The 15,789-nt window shown below is 36.0% G+C and overlaps 1 protein-coding gene across 1 annotated transcript in view; it reads right to left on the minus strand.

Annotated features, from left to right (window-relative positions):
- Nucleotides 1–2,912: 2,912 nt before the first annotated feature.
- LOC140151080 (uncharacterized) overlaps nt 2,913–15,789 on the minus strand; it is a 37,371-nt gene continuing 24,494 nt past the window's right edge. The window contains exons 12-20 of the mRNA XM_072173289.1: nt 15,458–15,692; nt 13,472–13,617; nt 12,233–12,455; nt 11,430–11,505; nt 9,267–9,352; nt 8,082–8,281; nt 6,985–7,467; nt 5,842–5,887; nt 2,913–5,073 (exon numbers count right to left, since the gene is read on the minus strand). Of these exons, the coding sequence (XP_072029390.1) occupies nt 5,885–5,887; nt 6,985–7,467; nt 8,082–8,281; nt 9,267–9,352; nt 11,430–11,505; nt 12,233–12,455; nt 13,472–13,617; nt 15,458–15,692 (1,452 nt within the window). The 3' untranslated portion in view covers nt 2,913–5,073; nt 5,842–5,884. The remainder of the gene's footprint in view (nt 5,074–5,841; nt 5,888–6,984; nt 7,468–8,081; nt 8,282–9,266; nt 9,353–11,429; nt 11,506–12,232; nt 12,456–13,471; nt 13,618–15,457; nt 15,693–15,789) is intronic.

A 15,789-nucleotide genomic window follows, 5' to 3' on the forward strand; every position in this document is an offset into this window, starting at 1 on the left:
CTGATTAGTAGCAGATCGTTGAAAAATCATGTTTAATTTTGACATAGTGTAATCCAGCTCGTGACGATACTAATCATATCACCATAGCCGACATTGGTGACGCGTCACATGATTTCGTCCATGGTCAATGAACGCCACCATAGCAAATGCTAAGGCGAGTATGCAAGGCGGCTGAATGCAACACTGATGTAAGTGACATTTTTGGCGAATTTTTGTTTTTGGCATAAAAAGAACTAATATATAAATATGCATATTTTAAGAAAAAATAAGTTCTATCGCTCGATATTTGATAATTAAGTGTGAAAAATGACGTAAGTGCCATTTTTGTCAACTGCATCTGAAATGTTGAAATGCAACACTAAAATATAACATGCACAGAACTAGAAATCTATTACTTACCGAAACCTATCACCGGCGTACTAGCATGACTAGGCAACATTTCTAAAAGGGCGCAATTTCCAAGTTGTGCCGCTGCGGCTGACCGGCTCCCAGAATTCCCTTTTACCATGTTTACCGGGACGACGTCAGCTCCCAAAGACCCACCACCTTAAAATTCCGGGGGAGCATACCCAATAAAAATTTATGATATGCCCCGGGAGCTGAACACATTTAATGCTCGAGATCTTAAAAGATCTCGAGCCGCAAAATTAACTTAGCCAACATCAAGTCACGTATGTTACGTTCTGGCCGTAACAGACCCACTGATTTTACGCTGTACTGTGAGGATACACTGAAACCACACAAAATTACCCACCCCAAATCGGAACATTCCAAATCCAAAATGTATTACTCTATTCGTTCAAAGAACGGAGTTGATCTTCATTCCATCTCGAAGCTTCGTTAATCCGAAATGTCTACATTCAGCGAGTGTTCAAGAGCTGTTGATTTTATCTACAAGAATACTACTCCCATTAACAAAGGTAAATGAAAATAAATCTAAATTTCAGATTTTAGGGCAAATGATTAAAAATTGATATTTTTGAAATTTTTGACATTTAACAGTCCTCAAAGTAAACTTTATAAATCTAATGATAATACTTAAAGTGTCTATATATGTAGCTGGGATGAAAAGCCGACCAATAATTGAAAATTTTGACCTTCCATATTGAAGATATATATACATTTTTCCCCCAAAAATATCTATTTTTGGTGTTTTGGGGGACAAAATCTATATCTTCAATACAAAAGGTCAACATTTTCATATGATGGACGGCTTGTCATCCCAACTACATACACTTTAAGTACATATCATTAGATTTATACAATTTACTTCGAGGACTGTTAAATTTCAAAATTATCAATTTTCAATCATTTGCCATAAAATTTGTATTATATCGCGAATTAAAAAAAAAATCAAAATTTCTTGATATCAGAAGGACATTCAAAATGTAATTCGATATGTCTGATGTGCTCTCAGATCCCACAATAAATACTGTGCAAAGGTGGGTGACCCACCCCTTAACGCTATCGATATGACTAGAAAATTATCCACTGATTATGGATCTCTATCATCTCTGGATATCTATACTGCAGATGTTACAATAACGAGGTAAGCTTATAATACTAGGAACACTATTAAGCCTAATATTTCAGGAATGGGAACGAAAAAGTGCATTTTTAGCAATAATTAAATTTTAATGTTTTGTTTGGTGGTTTTTAAGTTTTTTAAAGTAAACGTGTCAAAATTAGACAGAAAATAACCATAATATAGATTACCTTTAGAAAAATAAAGTAAACAGTTTGAAAAATGCCACTAGATTAAAAAGTATGAGGTAATTGGTCAAACGCGGAATCACCATCTTGTTTTCCCACCACAACTGTAAAATCACAACTGTAAAATCATGAGGTTGCAGTTGCGCAAAGCCAATTATTTAAAATAACATGGAAATCATCCGTTTCACCACTTTCTTTACAGTAATTGACAGAACGCCTTGCATAATTGTTTGGCAATCGTGATTGCTTGAAGCACCCAGTGGAATAGCCCTTAAAACTTATGATCTTACACCTCTGGTCTATCTGAATTCTATCTGCAGACTTGATGAACTCCAGAGACACATAATTGCCCAAGTTGACATCCTCAGGCAGGACAGATATGATAGACCTCTCCTTAAGACGTGGTGCGAATGCCATGTTGAGGAGAGCTGTAATCTGAATACAGAGGAATGGTGGCCAAGCCCAGTTGGCCATGTGGAAGACTAAGACTATCAATTACTGTAAAGAAAGTGGTCAAACATGTGATTTCCATATTGCTTTGGTTTTAATCGACACGGCCATTGGTATTCTAGTTCTGGGTTGTCGTCCTGTATGCAAAAATAATACAACTGCATTTTTACTCGGCTCACGAAAATAGCCAATGAGTCCTTATTAATGGTCACACGACAATTGTGGGAGGACATGATGTTGATTCAGTTATCAACTACATGACAATTTTGACCAACTACCTCACACTTTTTAATGCAGTAGCATTTTCACACTCTTTACTTTATTTTGATACACCCTGTCCACTAATAAATCAGATGAAAGTTTGCAGCAAATGGTTTATTGCAGTAGCTTGTTAGCTCTCCTTGGGCATATGTAGAATAAACGAAGGTCACGAAAGTATAACTTTAGGGATTGATCTTTAAAAACGTTGAAAGTTTTGTATGTTTGCCCCCCTCATTCAATTATCATGACGTATGTATGATCAAACCCTATGGAACAAGAAAGAGCATAATCTCCCGGGCATAATCTCAGCTACAACATGGGTTGTTAAGTTAGTACTTCCAGATTCTTTATTGGGCCATAAAAGCTCTATCCCATGACTGCCTCCATTTCGCCTTTTAAGGCGAGATCGAGGGAGTCTTTTTAATAAAAGACTACAAACAATACTTAAAACACGGAAAAACAATACATTAACACGGAAAAAACTCGAATTGGTGTTAAGTTCCATTATTTAATGCCAACATAAACAATACATGTTCTTCTTCATATGGTCATGACTGTTTCTGAGTCACTTACACACCGCGCTCTCACAAACACGCACCCTCACAAATACACCTCACGCGCACCCGACACCCCCACACATTTATAAGTTTACAACCCTATATAACATTCACCTAAATCAATGTGCAAGCTTAACAAATCCACAAATCCAAACAAAATACATACTTCGATCTTTTTGAAGCCTTAAGCAAAAATATGACTAGTCATATATCTGCTTATATTTTTATTTTTGTCTTCATATTATACTGAGTTAGTAGCATTTGCTATGGATTGGGCTGATCCATTTGTAATTCATATAGCCCCTTTGGAAGACTGCATTGATCTTCCACACAGAGCGCGTTAATTTCAAATAGGGTTACCTGAATGGGTGATTCCATTTGAAACAAACACTCCCTGTGTGTGAGATTAAGGTCATGTCTTCCCCAGGGTGTGTATGGATTTCAGATGTAATAGCCCATTGCTTGACATAGTCCTTACACACTAGTGTTGTTCGTTTATAGTTACAGCTTGACTTCGCAATGTCATCGGAACTTATGTGCAAGACTGTACTGCATTAGATCAAGTTAATGTGAATTGTTTCCAATGGATACACCATTTTTCTTGTAAAATACTTACCCCTAAAAAAAAATTCTTAACATTCATGTATCAATACACTAATAGCTGAATACGAAAAGAATGTGTGCTTTACTTAAAACTACTCATTATGAACTTTTATAGTCATGATAGTTAGGTAAAAAAATAAAATACGCAACTGTGTACCAAAATAATTTATTTACATTATAGTATTGATAAATCTATTTGAAATATAATATATAGTACTGGTCTTGCCAACAATTGCTGCATTTAAGTACACTGCAAACATCTCAGAACACTTTGGACGCTTTTTTGGAAGTGTTCAATTTAAAAATCTTCTAATGGCGATTTCATGATTGAGCTCAGGAATCATATTAAGTTATTTGACTTTGTCCAAATCTTTGTGGGTTCCGGATTCTGTTTGCACAAGTAAATACTACAGATGTTTGGATAAATGCTTCCATAGAAGACGATAAAAAGCACTTCTCTCATCGTCTTCTTTGTAAACATCTATCCAGACATAGTATTTTCTTTGGAAACAGAAACCGCAACCCGCATGGACTCAGACAATGTCAAATAACTTGATATGATTCCTGAGCTTATCATGAAAGCACCATCGCAAGATTATCCCTTGAACACTTCAAGGCAACTAAGGTGATCTGAGAAATTTGTAGTGTAATTATTTGAAACTTTCACTAGAGTGAAGAAATAAAGTTGCTTTAAATGTGGAAAATAAATTGCCTTTTTCATAAAGCATAAAATAACAAAATAGGGGCAACATTTGCCAACTCCCTAAATCTACTATCTACATAGAATCAAACAACCTCATAATACCATTTTAAACCACTGTATGTGAAACTTTTTTGGCTTTGGTTTTACATATTTTGTTCATTGATCAATTTATATAATGAAGGATGAAATCTGCTAATCTTGTTGTATTTTATGGCGCTGTATGAAGTCCCTTGACACGTCACGTGTTAGAGACGTTTGTCTGCTGATATTGCTAAAAACAAAAGTAGCTATAACTTTTGATTAGCAATATTTACATAAAATATACTCAAATTATAATACTTAAAATCCTGTCTTGGCTTTGCATACAGCAATTCTACAAAATAGTATTAGGTTGAAGTCCCATTACGATTTAATTTCAGTTATTTCTGTTTTAAAAACACAATTTATTGTGAACCATATTAGATCACATTTTATCCCTAACTTCAAATAAGCAAGGTTTTCTACATTGATGATACACATTTAAGCATCAATGGTTTTTGTATTTACATGAAATAATCATATTATGAAAAAATATAAAATACATTGTCCATCACCTCAAGAAATATTACCCTTGTTATTAGATATAAAAATGAAGATAATTGGCCATATTTTACAAAAAATAAAAAATATTAACATTTACATTATCTGTAAAGATATTTTTCGCCTACAATGTACAGCTATTGTTCTGTTACAATAATAGTCAGTGGATAATCACGGTCATTGGTATTCTAGTTCTGGGTTGTCGTCCTGTATGAAAAAATAATACAAATACATTAAAATTTTACATAATGATCAGCGCTATCTTACTTATTATTCAAAATGTTATAATATAATATACCATACATGGTAGAAAAGACATACTTTGCAATCGAAAGAGAAAGAGGCAATAACATTTTTTAAAACATCCACATTATTTGAAAGTTTATAATTTGAAAATCAACAAATACAATGTAACCATTTTTTCTTCATATCTTTTTTATATTTTTTAAATTGAGTAGGTTTCTGATGATTAGACACAGCTAAAACATACTTAAATCATGAAATGCAATTTTATACTTTTGATTATAATAAATAAGTAATAACGACAAACGAACATGTAGTACGTTTCATGTAAGATGTTACCATGGTTACTGATGTTATTATAATAACGATTACGGAATAGCATAACTCTCATTTAAAGGAGTATTTTCGTGATCCTAACATCCTCTTTTGTGACATTTTTCAGTAGATATCCACGAAAAAGCTTATTCCCAAAATTTCAGTTGATTCCGATTTTGCGTTTGCGAGTTATGCATGATTATGTGTATTACACTGCTCCATAGACAATGTGTTGTAATTTCGTTCTACCGAAATTCAAATTTCACGATATCTTTGCTAAACGAATTAATCTGCAAGAAATTTTTGTACACAAACATTATGTAGCCAGAGGTTTCCAGTGATATAAAAATCTCAACTTTTTTTGAGAAAAGTGGGGGATGAGGCTGTGGATCACGAAATGCCCTTTTAAATACTAACCTTTCTGACTCCTTTGCACTCCCTAGGCGTTTCAATTTAAGATTTACTGAAATAGACAACAAAATATTAAATTTTAGCATCTACATGCCTATTATTTTGATTAAGTTTCATCTATTTTGTTTTTCGTTTTTTTTTATTTTGATGCATAAATTATATTAATTTTTTTATGTATGTTTTTTTTTATTACGGGTAACTATTAATCAGTGCCGCAACATTGCTTTCCAGATGGACCTCTTTGATGTAACCGGGATGGATTGTGACAATCATAATTATTATAACCTACTCTTTTCGAAACTGACTATGATACATTGCACAGGTATTATGACTCTACAGTAAGCCAAAAAATTAAGGTACCAGTTATGTTCAACCCTTGTAGTTCCTAAACAAAGACAAATATGTCATAATTGGAACCAGCAGCCAATAGATGTATCTTTTAGCTCGAATTTAAGACCTCATTTGTTGAAATCGGTCAAGAAATAAAGACATGACGATTCAAATACCCAAGGAAGATGCCAATTTAAACGTTACCGTTTGCTCCATTGCGTGCCCTATTGATTTGTACACAATGCGTTCACGAACAAGAGAAGCAGCGCCGCTTCCATTGATTAACACGTTAAAACTAGCGTCGTGCTTTCATTGATTAGAACACAAAAGTGCAACTTTTGATTTCGTTTCTTTATTAGGTTTTAGATCACCGTTTCTTTAATTCTCAACCAATTTCAACAAATAAGGTCTTAAATCAGAGCTAAAGAGTACAGGTATTGGCTGTTTGGTTTAATTTTGACACAATTTTCTTTATTTATGATATACAGAGGTGAACACAACTGGTATCTTATTTTTTTGGCTTACTGTATATGCATACTGATATGACTCTGCATACTTTACAACGTCCTGCACTCTCATTGATCATTTACCCCTAATTCTAAATTAACCATGGGGAGAAATGGAAGTATGAATTTAATCTACAGATGTTGCCAATTAAATTCGGACTTTAGTCCAAGTCAATACCCCATCAAGTTGACTCTTGCATCAAAGGTGAATACCTTATATTATGCTCTCTAAAATCAATATTCACTGTAACAAAATCAGCATTCTTTGTGGATTTCCAATCTTCAAATATTAACAACAATATTTGCTACTCACAAATCTAGTCGAGTTAAATCCATTAAGTCCGTTGAGTCCATTAAATCCATTGAGTCCATTGGTAAATCCAGTTACAGGAACACCACCGTTGAGAACAACACCACCATTGAGACCATTGAGACCAACACCACGATTCAATCCACCAACTCCATAAGGCTGAAGCACTGGTACATTCTCACGTACAGGAACTCCGACAGGCACATGCACAGGCACTGGTGTTGGGACTGGTACACGTACCGGTACACGTACCGGTATACGTTGCTGGACTGGGAATGGTTGTCTGATTGGCACTGGGTAAGGGCGTGGCACAGCCTGTGGCACAGGAACGCGTACGGGTACAGGTGCACCTACTGGTACTGGGAATGGCACGGGGAATGGACGTGGCACAGGACGTGGAACAGGTACTGGTTGTGGTACCCGTACTGGTACAGGGAAGCGATCAGGTACAGGGACAGGTACTGGACGTGGAATTGGTGGTGGCTCCTAGAAACACGAGAATGAAAAATATAATTTCAATAATATTACATTCGATTTCACGATGCATTCGATTTGTTTTAAAATAACATTAGCCCACCAGATCGAGGATAGAGATATGTAAATACAGGGGCGTAGCCAGCTTTCATGGTCGAGGGGAGCAAAGTAAAATTTTGGGGGCACAGACGACAAAAATTGCAGTTGCATTACATAAGCCTACATATATAGGGTTTTTTTGACAGACTGTACATGTCTTCAGGCTTTCAAGAAAGGCTTTATTGGGACTTCGTGCGCGCAAAAAACTGTATTTTACACTATTTTTGATCTGGATGAAAAGGGTTTTAATGTTTTAATGTGACAATATGCGCGCATAGCACGCAAACGTTTGGTATTTCACAATATTTTGGCCCATGATCGGGGTAAATTTTGGTGGAAAATGGGCTCCTTGCCCCTTTTCTTCTCCTTAGCCCTCCAGATTTTCTCTTTCATTTTTTGTCAGAGGGGCACTTTTTCTCTTTTTTTCTCATTATTTTTTGTCGGGGCTGGGGGCATTCTGCCCCCCCCCCCCGCTGGCTACCTCCTCTGCGTAAATATAGATACGAGAGAAACAGGAAAACTCCTACACACACGTCGCGGACAAAGATATCCTGCTGTTGCTGTTGTACAGCGTAGACAGGCTCCGGAGGTTCCTGGATGATGGGTTGAGGTTTAGTCTCCGTGGGACGCAGACAGAACACACAGAAACATGCCAACAGAATGATCAGCAATAGTAAGCCTCCTACAGCACCTACGACAATTCCGATGATCTCCTCGGTAGTAAGGCCTGCATTGAGTGAAAAGAAATGTGCGTGTAATGTGAGGTGATACTAATTACTATGGATATAAAGGGATACGGATACAGACTTGTATGGCAAGTATATTGCACAATAGAACAGAAAAACCTGGATTTTCGATCGAAAAACCAGGTTTTTCGGCGAAAAACCAGGTGTATCGGCCGATAAATCTGTTTTTCGCCGATAAACTTGGTTTTTCACTGATACACCTGTTTTTCGTTTGTCATATTTTTTTGAAAAACTAGGTTTCTCGGTCGATCAACTTGGTTTATCAAAAACTATGACCATTAAAAAAACATGGTTTTTCGATCGAAAATCCAGGTTTGTCAAAAAAACCATGACAATCGAATTGAAAACCAGGTTTCTCGGTCGATAAACTTGGTTTTTCAAAAAAAATATGAAAATCAAATTTGAAAGATCTGTTTTTTTGATTGAAAAACCAGGTTTATCAAAACAAAAACTATGACAATCGAATTGAAAAACCAAGTTTATCGACGAAAAACCAGCTTTCTCGGTCGATAAACTTGGTTTATCAAAAACTATGACAATCAAATTCGAAAAACCTGGTTTTTCGATTGAAAAAACATGTTTATCAAATCGAAAAACCAAGTTTATCGATTCGATTGTCATAGTTTTTGATAAACCTGGTTTATCAGCCGAAAAAAACAAGTTTATCAAAAAACTCTGGCAATCGAATTGATAAACCTGGTTTTCGATTTATCGACAAAAACAGGGTTTTTTCTGTTCCATTGTGCAATGTACTTGCCATAGACTTGTAAGTTATCGTGTTTATTAAACTATTGATAACATTGATATTCTGTCAGCATCATCGAGAGAAAAAGAAATGTGTGTAATATGAGCTGATACTAATTATTATGGCTATAAAGGAATACTTGTACAAAAATTGGTAAGTTATCTTCTTTATTCATCATCTTCTTCTTCTTCACAATCAAGAATATAATTAATTTAAGTCACCTGTCGTGGGAGTAGCTCTGGTTGGTGTCTCTGGTTCTGGTCCGCTACGTGTCTGACATTGGGTTCCCGTCCATTCAGTGGTACACCTTGACAAAGAAAATAGTTTATTTTTACGATAAAAGTAAAGGAACAAACCCCACCAAAAACAAACAAACAAACAAAAACAAAAAAGACATAATATGTCATTGTCTAGTTAAACACATCGACGACATAAAATGATAACGGGGTATGTTCATAACGTACTACGCGTTCAAACGGTGGATATTTCTTGTTTTAAGGTCGCGATTTAATGAACAGGTATCTACGTTACCCGAAAACATACTATACTCGGGACTATACTGCGCCGAGAAAGTATCCTTACATTGGAAAAATTTGGATGTTGGGGTAAATTTGTTTTTTTAATAGATGCACTATCTAATCCGGCACATTTTGACACCCCATTGGATCCAATGTGACTTTAATAAGCAAAGTTACAAGCATTTTATTAGACGAAGGTCCAGTTTTAAAAGTGACACACTGGCCTATTCAAAACGCCACGGACTAGACGTCTGGTTTGAGAGTTGTAAATGGCTAATTTGTGTGTGCCTTTAATTTAAAACAAAAGGAACAAAAGAACACTGAAACAAAAGAGCTGACAAATAAAATGCAAGTTATGAAAAGTACAGAGAAGTAAAAACTGAAATAAATAGTGCTTTGAATAAGGCTTCATTGAAGAAACTGTGTAGTCTCTTTGTTGCGCCTGTTGGAATCTTTTTGCGCCTTGTATAGGCCAATTTATCACTTTTAAAACTGGACTCTCGTCTATTCAATTGCTTGTAACTTTACTTCTTGAGGTCACAATGGATTCAATGTGGTGTCATAATGTGCATTATTAGATTGTGCATCTATTACAATTTACCCCGATATTGTTCAGTTTTGAAATTGTGAATATTTTTCCAAGTGTAAGGATACTTTCTTGGCGCAGTATAGTATTAATACGATGTCTAAAACGATTGCTAGCTCAACGCACTGTGCCAGATATACTTTAAGATTGGATTCGAATGAACCTGAGATTTTAAGGGGGTACTACACCCCTTGGTAAATTTTGTGACTAATTTGGCATTTTTCTCAAAAAATAACTATACACTGGTAAGAAAAGTTACGTATATTATAGGGCAAGGAATCCAATTAATTCACAGAAATTTAATTGATTCAAGACAAGTGGTTCATTATATATGTTAAGATATGAGGTACATTCTAGCGGTACCTCTTTTCTTATCATAAAGAATGTACCGCTTGTCTTGAGTCACTGAAATTCCAGTGTAGTAACTGGATTCCTTGCCCCTATAATATATGTAACTTTTGTTACCAGTGCATTATTATTTTTTGAGAAAAATGCAAATATAGTCACAAATTTATCAAGGGGTGTAGTACCCCCTTAACTTGCTAGTCTTCAAAATGTTTTTCTAAATTTACAGGGGAAATTTGATAACACACGCCAATAAAGCCGGTAGAGGATATTCATGATTTAGTATAGCATTTAATGTTCAGAACAATGCGAGATTAGAAGATAGAACCGGAGGACAGAATTACCAGCATCCTATAGTTGTCATTATAACGATCGCATTGATGTGAGCCATTGAGTATTTTATACTATTTAAGAAAAGAATTTGTTTCGTATCGTTATATTATGTAATACATGCGTATGTTTGTGTAACGGTATAAATAATCACTCGTCATATTGTTTACCATTGCACGCCCGGGCATTCAATAGTTGATACTATGTGCTATGTTATTATTCTGTGCACATAAACAACTAATTAAATCGGAGAGCAGGTCTGCAAAAAGGTTTTAAGGAGTCATTATATTAATCTTGCTTTTGGACTTCAAACGCTCACAAACGCTTGCATATTTTACACGTCATCACTACAACATCAATATAAACGAAGGTAAACACGATGAACGAGTTTGCCTGAATGAAATAAATCCCCAATATTTTGACAGGGGGATGGTCAATACAATCACCCCCCCCCCAATGATGACGTCTGTATGTGTTCCTGACCAAATTAACCTCATATTTGTACCATCAAATTATTCTGTCGCCAAAAGGTGCTGCATTCACTATACTTCAGGAAATTTTCCCAACCTCATCCCCCATGTCAAAAAGAAATCAACGCCACTGACCTGCATTGAGAGTTGTAAGTGGCAGCGTTAGGTTCACAAGTTCCTCCGTTTTGGCAGTAACCATCTGGACATACCTCTGTTAAAAATAATAAATTACAATTACGGTTAAGTTAAGTTAACGTTTACTTGGCTCAATTCAATGACGTCAAAGGTTTAATTAATTCTTCGTCAAGCTCGCCAACGTGCACTTTGGCAATAAAATAAAACTTAATATACCGGGTAAGTAGGGTAATTACTCTTTAATCAATCACAATGGAAGACCACATTAAAAAAAAGAGGCCTACACCAAAAATAAACATAATACTGCTCACGTATCTGTTACAATACTTTAATAGCCAACATTAGTTGCGCTTCTCTTATAAATCCCTTTGAAGGTCTTTTCTGAACTTCTCTTAATATGAATTTCTGTGTAAAAAGCCCAGTATAATAACATTGCATCTTATTTGACTACAAACGTATCATACTACTCTATTTGTATCCGTTAGTAGTAGGTAGGGGCAAACTATACGCCGAAGTTTTGGAACATCCTAATGGCATCCATAAATCACGTTGTCCATAAAATGTTGTCCTCTTTTCGCGCGCTCGTGGGGATATTAGAATTGAGTGACCTTGACTGGAAAAATGTTTTGTCTTATTGCACCCATATCCGTATTCGAACCCTTCAAAGACATTCAGATACCCGAATAATAAAAGTACCCAGGAAAAGTACAATTGTCTGAAATCACTTTAAAATGGTTGATAATAAGAACACTCTTAAACCACTTCAACAAACTATTGCAATTGCGTTATATTACCAGACTCACCTGTTACAGTGGTTAGATCAAAACCTTCCAGAACAAAGTTATGTAGAATGTATTGACCACTTGATGTGTCGATACTGTTTAGAATCTGATCATAAATAGCACTTTGAGAAACAGACGAACTGTCAGCAAATATGAGTATTAGGTCTGCAACAATGCTGCCTTGCCGGAAGAACCATACGTCACAGCCACAGTAACCGGTGAAGGAACTGAACAACACATCCATCTGGTAAGAAAAAACATTATTATTAAAAACCTTTTGTCTAAGATATACCGTTAATAGAACCATTTTATGGGCAAAACTTGGAATTCCATTAAGCAACCTGTATCTAAGTTTGTACTTAAACTTAGGCGAGTTTAGGATTTGGGACATGGAATTGAGGTTAAAAATTGGAAGAGACTATGATGTTGAGATTAGTGTTGGGGTTAGGTGTAGGATGGGGTGGTTTACACGCTGTACAAATCCTAATGTTGGCTAGTCCCAAAGGTCGCTAATCCGAAAGGTCGCTGGTACTCTAACCCTATGAGCGATATGGTTTGGTGCTTGGATTTATTTGTCGCTTATCGGTTATCAGATACCATTTGTGCCATCTTTATTCAGTATAAAATACAATACGGACGACAAGGCAGATTATACTTAGGGATAAAAGCCTAGTCCTAAATGCAAAAGGATACAGGAGAATCGGCAGAAAACCTGCGGGAGTGGGTATGGACTGGAAACCAAATGAACATAAAGTCGGCCGGGGTTCTATCCCGGGACCTCAGTGGTACAAAGTGAGGACAGAACCGCTATTAAGGTTAGCAACTATTTCAAACTGTTGCGATTTGGTAGTTCACAGCATCTTGCGAATGGCAGTGAGCTTTGGCAAAAAATTGCATTGATCATTTCATAGCGAGTGTGTAGAAGAATTCAAATATAACATATATACTTTTGTAGGTCCTGTGGTTCTTGAGTTATATTGTAAAAGAGGGCTGAAACAGCAACACTTTTGTAAAACGTACATACTCATTAACAACAATAAATCAAGCAACTGTTCAAAGTATATGATTTGTAGAATGAACTTTTGCAAAACTTCAAAGTATTATTTTTCAATAATATATTGATTTAGATAATGAAAATCGATTTTTTTTGGCAGCTGTGGCAAACAATACCTCGTCTACGCTTAACGCTAATCAGCTTCCCGTCCTTGTAATGAACAAACCTTTCATTTGTTAGAGAGAACACACAATTTAACAACTTACACAATCGCAAACACGTTCAGCCAGGTTTTGATAGGCACTGGTTCGGGGATTGTTATAGTCGCCATTAAAAATGAGTTCTTGCTGACCCACAGGTCGGTTCAAATCTTGGTCAATAGAGAGTGTTGATACCAGAAATTCCTTGGTATCTGCACGATTAAATAAAAACAAAAATATAGAAATGAATTTTACATAGAATCGTGTTCAAAAACTTGATGATTGTATACTTAAGTGATCGACAGATGCCGCGTTAAGGTATTTTGTTGCTCGGTAAGAAAAACCTGATTATCTAATGAACGTGATCAATGACATGACAAAAGTTAAAATAAAAATAATGATAATAACAACAACAACAACAACAACAACAACAACAACAACAACAACAACAACAACAACAACAACAATAATAATACTAATACTAATAATAATAAAAAAATAACAACAACAACAGTCAACGACCTTTTAGAGACAGATAACAGCTGGAAACCGCGCACATACATGTACGTACCTGAATGCAAAGAAAATCGTCACTCTCCTTGAATTTTGTCTAACAACCACGTATTTCAAGTTCAGAGATCAGATCTACCAACATGATCATGGGTGCGCCATTGGACTTCCGGTTAGACCCATTGTAGCAAAGCTTTGTATGGAGTGGTTTGAACAAAAGGCACTAAAATAGCTGACAACCCATCGCATATTTGGTTTCGATAAGTAGACGACACTTTTGTTGTTATTGAAGCGAGTACAGCACAGCAGTTCACAGACCACATCAATAACCAGAACGTGTATATTAAGTTTACCAATGAACCAGAAAAATGTGGAAAACTCCCATTCCTGGACACATTGGTAAAACGTCAAACAGATGGGAGTGTTAAGGTGTATAGAGAACCAAAACACACTAATCAGTATTTATCATTTGAGTCACACCATCCCCTTGAGCACAAATTAAGTGTTATTCGAAGTCTGTTTCATCATGCTGACACAGTAATCACAGACCCTATTGACAAAGAAGGTAAAATTGAACATGTCAAATCGGCCCTTCGGCATTGTGGGTATGAGGATTGGAGTTCCTCATGTACAAGAACCAAGAAACAACCGGTAACTACGCAAGAAAGTGCTCCTTCCTCTACGGCAAAGAGTAATTCTTTTGTCGTTGTCTCTTATGTCCAAGGAGAATTAGTCAAGCTTAGCAGCTATGGAAAATCATCTCCACCGTGTTCGCAAACCCCACCGGACTTTGCGACAATATTGTTAGTTGCACCAAAAGATAAGACTCTCAGTCTGGTGTAATTTATCCCATCCCTTGCAGTGAGCATGGTGAGTGTGATAAAGTCTACTTTGGAGAAACCAAAAGGACAGTGGGTGAGTGACTCAGAGAGCATACTACCAAAATAGCGAGTAACACCTCAGCTATTGCAGAACACAACAGATACAGGAAACAGTCCTGACCCGGGATGTGTCACAGTTATCTATAGAGAAGACAAGTTTGTTCAACACAAAGTGAGGGAGGATATTTGCATAAAGAAGGAGACCAACTCCACCCTAAGCAGGGACGAGGGCCGTGAACTCTCAAGACTTTATGATTCTCTATTGGGAATACCTATGCCGCCACCAACGTCCAGATTAGATAGAGGATCAACTAGTCAACATTCAGCTACCACCCGCTGATGACGGAGAAGGGTTTCTCCGAAATAACGGGTCAAAAAAGTGAGCGTTGAAGACTTGTTTTAATTTAAACTTTCACACAACAACAACAACAACAACAACAACAACAACAACAACAACAACAACATCAAAAATAATAATAATAAAAATAATAATAATAGAATAATAATAATAACAATAACAATAATAATAATAATAATAATAATAATAATAATAATAATAATAATAATAATAATAATAATAATAATAATAATAATAATAATAATAATAATAATAATAATAATGTTATGTTAGACTTGTGCTATAGCTGAAACCTAAACGTACTTAGTTGGAAGGTGTCCGGATATATCACATTATTGGTATCGAATGAATCACGGTTATTTCCTTGAAGATTCTGCGTCAAACTGTCCCTGACATGTAGGAAAGCTGCACGACACTCAGCAAAATATAGGTTGAATGGCACCAACACATCACCATCACTAAGAGGGCTCGGGGTTCCTACTTGTACACCGGCTAGGATCTTGGATATTGCGGTGTTTTGTCGGAAAAGAGTATCGAGCTATATTTGAAACAAAACACAAGTTACGTTAATTATAAAGGTTAATTCCAATAGTCAGTGGCGTAGCTGCCGGGGGGCGATCGCCCCGGCAAAAATT

This window comes from Amphiura filiformis, chromosome 4 (genome assembly GCF_039555335.1).
Source record: "Amphiura filiformis chromosome 4, Afil_fr2py, whole genome shotgun sequence".
NCBI lineage: Eukaryota > Metazoa > Echinodermata > Ophiuroidea > Amphilepidida > Amphiuridae > Amphiura > Amphiura filiformis.